The sequence below is a fragment of the Nymphaea colorata genome, chromosome 7 (genome assembly GCF_008831285.2).
Source record: "Nymphaea colorata isolate Beijing-Zhang1983 chromosome 7, ASM883128v2, whole genome shotgun sequence".
In the NCBI taxonomy this organism is placed as follows: Eukaryota; Viridiplantae; Streptophyta; class Magnoliopsida; order Nymphaeales; family Nymphaeaceae; genus Nymphaea; species Nymphaea colorata.
Genome location: NC_045144.1, coordinates 16,451,965 through 16,460,937, shown reverse-complemented (window position 1 = coordinate 16,460,937; position 8,973 = coordinate 16,451,965). Strand labels below are relative to the sequence as shown.

Sequence of the window (8,973 nt, the reverse complement as noted above, 5' to 3'; positions counted from 1 at the left end):
AGATCTTGAATAGCTTATCAAGGGGGTTTATGAATAGATGGTTGTCCTTGTTCCTAGTTTTTTTGAGGTTGAAGCTGAAACTGCTAAGGGGCGTGTTGGGACCCGCCGAACCAAGAGCCCGAGCCCAGGAGTGAGTTGGGTTGTTACAGGAGCCCTCTCAGTTCACTCAATTTCTCCATATTCATAGTAGTTGTCAAGTTCTTTTCAACAAGAGAATAAGAATGAAAATCAAGCTCCATTTCTTGTCGATTGCCAATGCAGTCAGGAAACTGAAAAGGAAAATCTGAGGAAATTCAAACAATTTGTGAGGTTTGCAACTCCATACGTTCGAGGAGTTGGTAGCACACAGAAATCATACTTTTTCCATTTGAAAATAGTGTATGAAAGCAAATCGTGTGCGTTGCAATTAAATGATCAATTCGATGGGTAGATTTGGATAGTTCTCTTTGCTATTAACAAAAATAAATTCACCTACTATTAATACTACTATGAATATATACTACTATTCTGCAATTGTATTGTTTACCAAGTAGATTAAAAAAGATCAATTATTAACTCAGTAAATTATGTTGGAATGGTATTTATTTCTGTAGGTGTCATCCATCAAGCACCTCTACGAATATTTAATGAGCACAAGGATGAAGGGCATTCTCTAGATCAACAGAGTCGTTTTTCTTGAAGGCTTGTCTCTGCTATGCTTCCTTCGAATGTTTTTCAATAGATTATACTATCTAGGGTGTTCAAAACTAATATAAGCATGAGGTTTTAAATTCATCTACTGATTGAAAGGCATGCTCGGATGTGCGAAGGTGATTGAAAAGGTTGCATTCATCACTGGAACCCTTCGTCGGATGGAAAATGGATTCTCAATCATAACGGATTTTCTAGTCATATGGCCAGTGTTGAAGATATATATATATATATATAGTTAATTTACTGGTGTCCTTGCATTCACAGAGGTTTTCTTCTCACCTCTTGCTGTTTAGATGGTCAAATTGATATACAGTAAGCCACAGAAAAAGGCATGATAATGACGTGAATGTCATTTCATTGAATTGGTGAGCAGAACAATAGCTATTGTATATTGTTATACTTGTTATGTCGTTCTAAAGCCTAATCAGTTGATATAACTATCTTTTACAGCCTTGACAGCATGCAATCTGTTAGCTTCAGGCAATGGAAATGATAGCTTCTTTTTGGGTCCGAGACACTTCAAGATATACCAGCTGCTTTCTTTTCTTTATCTTCTGGATCAATACAAATGTTTTTGAATAAAGACGACAATATCGACAACTGAGGCTGTGCATGCAATCTTTCTTTCTTATTTCTTTAAAGAAGTTAGATCAGATGCATTTTCCTATGCTGATAAGACTGTGGTTTTCTGAGCTTGAAATTACAATATTCTGTAAAAGTTTTTCTTTTGCAGGGTATAGCCAAGCTGGAGTTAGGCATATCAGTGTCAGTTTATACCATGACATGAACCTGGCCGTTGAACCTTGAATTCCTTTAACTTGAAGACCTAGGTCCATAACCCTTAGCCAGCAGTGTTCACATATCAAACCTTCTCTTCTACATCTTTTTGCTTGTGAATCCATCATTTAGTTGTTATAACCATGGAATTAGATATATATAAATTATAAGTCTCAAGTCGTTATTATATCCATGTCAGATGATTGATGGGATTGTTTGTTTGCCCATGTTATTCATCTTTTTAGTTTTCAGCTTGGATTTATATATTAACTGTTCAAAGTTGTTCATTTATCTCTTAATGTGGGGCAGGCGTATTGTAGGGGTTCTCCACTTGTTTCCAGGAAACTCTTTTCAGAACAGAGATTTTTTATAAAATTTGAGACATGATGATGCTCTGGTTGAGATAAAGGAGTTTTGGAGAAGGTCTCTTAACCAAATTCTCTTAACTGGTCACTTATATTCCTATGCTTCTCCTTTTGGATTATCATCATAATTATGAAGTGTGGTATGTGTGCTAAAGGTGGCCCTTTATGCTGTATTCCTTCATTACATAATAGCCATTTCTTGTTATGTAGTTAAATAATAGCCGTTTCTTGTTATTCTTATTGCATGGTTTTCATCAATAAGTGGTGCTGTAGTACACTTCTTCTGTCAATTCCAACAAGAGGACCTTGGTGTGTGCTTGTCATGCATTTGGTCTCTCTGCAAAATTTTGACGATTTAGGTTTAGCTTGTCTTGCATTTGGTCTCTCTGCAAAATTTTGACTATTTAGGTGTACTTTAACTCAAAATGCATGTTTTGGGTTCATATTCTTTCTGGCTTCAAAGGAGATTCAGCACATACAAGCATTCTATTGTTTAGTCAGAGACATTTTCCTTTTCTGCTTCTATAATTGACTTATGTTACCTGTTCTCAGATTTCATCATTTTGTGGGATGAGTAGAAGAAAGCATTGTTTTGTAAGAGATGTGAACTAACGAACACTAAATTGAGGTTTGTTCCTTGCATAAAGCTTGATGCTTATACCAACTCAATTTACTTCGCTTATTCCAACTCTGCTTAGAATAACCAAATCATCATTAATCTGTGTTGTTGTTTGACCTGTGGCAATAACTGTTAACAATAAGGCAAGAATCAAATATGTGGAAAGTATTGACGATAATGAAGTTGTCAAAATCACCACCGAGCATGCTGACTTAGATGAAACGGCTGTTGCTGAAATCACTCACGATTTTGTAACCTCCAATGATGAAATCAAGGAGATAGATACTGTAACCTCCAAGCTTGAAATCAAGGAGATAAATGTTAATTGTAAATCTCCTTGTCATACATCTTGCATTTAAACGACGCACATAGTGTGTCTTTCATACTTTTGAGAGATACCATGGATGTAGGTACAGATTACCGAACCACGTTAAAATTGAGTACTCTCTCTTTTGCTTTCATGGTATCAGAGCTTCTTTGAAGCAGGCGTGAAACAGAGGAAGAAACAGAGCACATTTCATTTGTTCACGACAACGACTTCCGCTGACGTTATCAAAGATGATCCATATAGTTGTCAAGCAGGAGTTCAAACGACTACTGAACGTCTAGAGATCTTTCCAGAATCGTTGTAGAAACTTTGAAGTATCAAGGAGGGAACGCTTGATTTTTTGAGTGCCCCGGTCAAGAAGAAAAGGAACAGGGAATGTTGTTGTGGCCCTTCACTTCATTGACCAGCGTTTTCTGCACAAACAAACTCTCGAACTGAGTTTTTACAAGGAGGATCCTCTTTGTGTTACCGATCCAACGGCTCTAAGATCGACCGATTTGGTGATCGAAGCCGTGTAAAATCTTAAATTTTGGAAGCACATCTGAACCTGTTCTGTTTCTGTCTACCATGACAGTCCAGCCAGTTCCGATGCCGGAATCCGGTGACTTGCTGGTCATCTGAGGACGGGACATATTTCATTGGGTTCGTGGGCTTCATTGTGTCCAAGTTTCACTCGATTTGGATGTGATTTGCTTATTCAACAAGCAACAAACGGAAGTTCTGCCTCAACTTCAGCCTTATCAGTCGACAACAGAACCAGAATCTGCCTCAACTTCTGGATGTCGGCATTGATTACTCCGGCCACCATTTTGGTCAAGCAAAGATCCATTTGAATCGTCTTCTTCTTGGCAATCTCCTCTCCAAATTTTAGAATTTTTGGAGTTGGCACCAGGGTGCTACAATTTTTTGAGTACCAACTATTCTGAGGAGTTCCTTGCAATTGGTCTCCTGCTGCAACAGGGCATTACAGGATTTTGTCCCTGTGTTCTATCATCTGGCGTCATCTTCACGATTGTTCTCTCTGTGTGAAAATTTACAGGGAGGTTCGTTGATCTATTACCAATCCAATGACTATAAGCTCGATTGGATTGGTGACTTGAGCCAGCCACTATCTCTTGATTTTTGTTTGACTCTTCTGCTACAAGTTCCACCATCTGTCTGAGTTCTGGTTTTAAGGGTGGACGTGTTATTATTGTTGCATCTCATGGAAGGCTCCAGAGAAGCTAAGTACCCTTACCCCTATAATCTCAATGTCACAAATTTTGTTTCCTTAAAGTTGACTCAGTCCAACTTTCTTCTATGGAAAACTCAATTCTTGGCCTTATTGAGAGTCAGAACATGCGTGGTTTTATTAATGGGAATCAACCTATGCCTGCTGAATTTATAACTAGAAATAATGAAGTTGTTGCAAATGCTGATTTTCTTGAATGGAAGAAATCAGATTGTCTCCTAAGAGGATGGATCACCGGAACACTCTCAAAAGAGGTTCTTGGTTTAGTCGTTGGTTTGGAAAGAAGTCTGGGATGCCTTGATTACTGTTTTTGCTCATCAATCCATAGAACGTGAATTCTTGTTAACCCAGCGATTACAGCTCCATCGAAAAAAAGATTTATCTGTTGCTCGGTATATAAGAGAGCTCAAAGCTATTTGTGATGAGTTGGCTGCCATAGGCAAGCCTATTTCTGATCAATACAAGGTATTCTGGTTATTAAATGGTTTAGGCAGTGACTATGATGCCTTTGTCACCTCTATGCTCACTCGACCTCCCACCATGCAATATACAGAAGTGGTTGCCCTATTGCAGGCACATGAACCAATGCGAGCACTTCATGCTGAAGAACCTAGAATAAATCATCACTAAGCTTTTGTCGCACAACAAAATCAGCAGCCACACACCTGCAACAAACATAATAGGCAGGCTTCACTCAAGCTAGTAATAATATGATCAGAAATTTTCAAAACAAAGGTGATCCAGAGAATGAAAAACGACCTGCAAATCCCTATAAAGGAATGATGTGTCAAATCTGCAATAAACCAAATCATGTGGTGTTGAATTGCTGGCACAGATTTAGTCAAGCTTTCCAAGCTGAAGATGTTCCAAAGGCCCTTCTGCCTTAAAAATTTCAAATGGACAAGATAAAACCTGGTTCGCAGACACAGGCGCATCAAACCATATCACTGACAATCCGAGTAATTTTTATTCCATATAAAAATATTATGGAAATGAAAAAGTGATGGTTAGCAATGGTGCAAAATTGTCTATTACTCATACTAGAACGGTCAAGATTCTACTAGTCGTCAAATGTTTACTCTAAATAACGTCTTGGTTATTCCAGAAATAACGAAGAATCTTCTTTCCGTTACTTAATTGACAACTGATATATGTCATATTCTATTATGTTTGATGCTAACGGTTTTATGATAAAGGATCAAGTGAGCAACAAAACAGTGGCAACGGGAACTAGAGTCGGTGACCTCTATGGACTCCAGCAAGAAGAACATACAGCTCTGTTTTCCAGCCGATTCAAGTCTGCAGATAGGAGCGTGGCATGAGAGACTTGGCTATACTCATTCTCAAGTAATAAGTTTCTTAGAGAAAGATTCATGTGTCCTCAAAGAATGCTGTCATGCATATTTGTGAGAGTTGTCAATTAGGGAAAATGAGTCGACTTCCTTTTCTTGATATCGAAAAACATTCTCAAGTGCCTTTTGAAAGAATTCATTGTGATTTGTGGGGCCTAGCACCAATTATTTCTCATCAAAACTTCTGTTATTATGTTGTTTTTGTATATGAATGCACAAGATTTATATGGTTCTACCCCTTGAAAAACAAATCAGAATTATTCAAGAATTTTTGTGAACTTCATGCTGTGATTAAAAATCAGTTTGATGAGAAAATTAAAATTTTCCAAACAGATGAAGGAGAGGAATTTAATGGTGCAAACTTAGCATCATACTTGAAGGTCAATGACATTACTCATTATAAAGCATGCCCAAAAACTCTTGAACAAAATAGGATGGCAGAAAGGCGTCATTGCTCTATTACTGAACTAGGCCTTACTCTTTTGTTTCATAGTTCTCTTCCTATGCAATTTTGGGTAGAAGCATTCTCCACCGTAGCTTGGTTAATAAATAGACTTCCCTCGCCTACACTTGACATGGTCTCTCCTTATGAGAAATTATTTCACAAACAAGCAGATTATTCCATTTTTTGCAGCTTTGGGTCCAAATGTTTTCCTTTTCTTGGTAGTTATGCCAAAAACAAGTTTGAACCAAAAAGCTTACCATGTATTTTTCTTGGTAAAGGATATCAGTGCCTATACCCACCAACTCGAAGAATCTTCATCTCACGTCATGTTGTACTTGATGAGAAAACCTTTCCATACAAATGGCCAAGCCAACTTTTTCTTCCCATGGATTTGATTCAAGAGGTAACAAGTTTTACTGAAAATGCAGGTGAACGAACCACGTGCTCAGAGTTCAATAACAATCCACGAAGGCTCACGTCTTATGACAATCATAACTCTCATGGTTCTCTTTTGCTAAATGCTCCTAATGATGCAGCCACCATGGGCGCTACCTTAGCTGGACAGAATGATCATCGCACTCATGTTCACGCAGAAGAAAGTGTCTCCAACAATAATGACACCAATGCTGGAAATATGAATGCAGCTACAACAAGTGCAACTACATTACAGGGGCTGAATGGTGTTACGGCCCATAATCAAGGAGAAGGAAATTTGTCAAACAATGATGACACATGTGATAGAGCTGAAAATACGAATCTGCAAGTTCATCATGAGGTAATCGCCACCAGTACTCGTTCTAAGGATGGGATTGTGAAACCTAATCCTAAGTATCTCCTTGCTTGCTCTATTCCTCAAGAGCCTCATACAATCAAAGAGACTCTATCATAACTGGACGACAACTATGCAGGAAGAAATAAAAGCTCTTCATGATAATAACGCATGGGATCTGGTTCCACATTCCAAGGACATGCATGTTATAGGCAGCAAGTGGGTCTTCAAAACTAAACTCCAAAGTGATGGAGCAGTCGAACGCCTCAAGGTTCGACTTGTTGCTAAATGATTCTCTCAAATTCCTGGAATAGATTTTCTTGAGACATTTTCACAAGTGGTAAAACCCACTACTATAAGAACTGTATTATTTATTGCTCTTTATTATGCTTGGGATATTCGCCAACTTGACGTTAAAAATGCCTTTTTACATGGTCTTTTACAAGAACCAGTTTATCTAGAGCAACCTTCTGGATTCTGAGATTCTCTTCAGTCAGATTTTGTATGTAAGCTCAAGTGAGCTCTTTATGGTTAAAAAAAGCTCTTCGAGCTTGGTATGATCGATTTGGTACGTTTCTTCTCTCATTGGGATTCTTTGCAAGTGTTGTTGATCCATCTCTTTTTGTGTACCAAAATACGCATGTAATTCTTATTTTACTACTATATGTTGATGACATCATTCTTACTGGGAATAACACGAAACTGATACAAGATTTTATTTCACAAGTAAGCTCAAAGTGCGCCATGAAGTATTTAGGATTTCTTCATTATTTCCTTGGAATAGAGGCTCATTTTCATGATCACTATCTTGTCCTCAGTCAAAGGAAATATGCCTACGAGCTACTTGATAAGGCCTATTTATTGAATACCAAAGATGTTCCCACGCCCATGGTCACAAACTTTCGCCCATCTTCAGCTCAAGAACCAATAGAAATTAATGCCACCATATATAGAAGTTTGGTAGGGGGTTTGCAATATCTCACTATAACAAGGCCTGATATATCATATAGTGTGAATTATATGAGTCAATTTATGCAAAATCCAAATACATTTCATTTTTCTTTGGTGAAAAGAATATTGAGATATGTCCATAGAACTCTTGATTGTGGGATTTGATTTATGAAGAATTCAGCTATTGAACTCTCAGCCTACTCAGATGCGGACTGGGCAGGATTTTGCACCTTTCTTGGAGTTAATCTTATCTCTGGAGTGCGGAAAAGCAAAATTCTGTTGCTCGCTCAAGTACAGAAGCAGAATATAGATCTATGGCATCTGCCACCGCTGAACTCATCTGGCTCACCTACATATTGCGGGATATTGAGATTTATATTTTGCAACCTCCAACACTATATTGTGACAATATCTCAACCTTTCAAGTCTCCATCAAACCAGCGTTACATTCAAGAATGAAGCACATCGACATTGATTACCATTCTGTTCGTGAGAAAGTTGCGATTGGCTCTCTCGTCACCAAATACATTCCTTCCCTTAAGCAAATTGCTGACATATTTACCAAACCATTGCCTAGACTTCAACTTGAAAATTTATGCAACAAACTTGGCATATGGATTGCATCCACCACCAGTTTGAGGGGCAATGTTAACAATATGGCAATAATCAAATCTATGGAAAGTATTGACGATAATGAAGTTGCCGAAATCACCGCCGAGCATGTTGGCTTAGATGAAACCGCTGTTGCTGAAATCAAGGAGATAGATACTGTAACCTCAAGGCTGAAATCAAGGAGATAAACATTAATTGTAAATCTCCTTGTCATACATCTTGTATTTAAACAATGCATATAGTGTGTCTCTCATACTTTTGAGAGCTACCGTGGATGTAGGTACAGAGTACCGAACCATGTTAAAATTGAGTACTCTCTCTTTTGCTTTCAATAACATGATATGGTAAAGGCAAGCTTTCTTCCACTTTTCTTCTGACTTTATCAAGTGTCTTTTTTGTCTAATTTTACTGTATTCTGAACAGAAGTTGAAAGGCTTGCAATTGTGTTCGAAATGTACTTATAGGTAACATTTTGTTCGGTTCCAAGTGTTTCTTATAAGTTATGTATAATCAGTGGCGGAGGGGGGGGGGGGGGGGGGCGCCTGGGCCATGGCCCTACCCCAGGCGGAGGAAAAAAAAATTTAATTATAAAAATTTGAAAATTTTAGAGCTTCTATGTAGTATTTAGATCCGGGTTTAAATTGGCCCTACCCGAATCGAACTCCAACTCCATGGCCATGGCCCGCCCCACTTTTGCTTGGCCTAGGTTTTCAAAAAAGGGAAAACGCACGAAGGAGAGAAAACCAGGACAAAGAGAGAGGAAGAGGGTCTGATAGCAGTGGCCTAGAAGAAAAAAAGGGAGCACCGACTAGGCGACTACCTAAACCGACT

The 8,973-nt window shown here is 38.3% G+C and overlaps 1 protein-coding gene across 1 annotated transcript; it reads left to right on the top strand.

Moving 5' to 3' along the window:
* The first annotated feature begins 6,195 nt into the window (after positions 1–6,195).
* LOC116257163 (uncharacterized) lies at positions 6,196–8,330 on the top strand. The gene is made up of 3 exons (XM_031633774.1): positions 6,196–6,585; positions 6,719–6,850; positions 7,800–8,330. The coding sequence occupies exons 1-3, from the start codon at positions 6,196–6,198 to the stop codon at positions 8,328–8,330; spliced, it is 1,053 nt and encodes a 350-aa protein (XP_031489634.1).
* The last annotated feature ends 643 nt before the right edge of the window (positions 8,331–8,973 follow it).

Coding starts and splice junctions, on each gene's coding strand:
- LOC116257163 (XM_031633774.1), top strand. CDS start 6,196: ATGGATTTGATTCAAGAGGTAACAAGTTTTACTGAAAATGCAGGTGAA. Junction 6,586..6,718: donor ATCTGCAAGTTCATCATGAG/GTAATCGCCACC, acceptor ACAACTATGCAG/GAAGAAATAAAAGCTCTTCA. Junction 6,851..7,799: donor GAGCAGTCGAACGCCTCAAG/GTTCGACTTGTT, acceptor AGTGCGGAAAAG/CAAAATTCTGTTGCTCGCTC.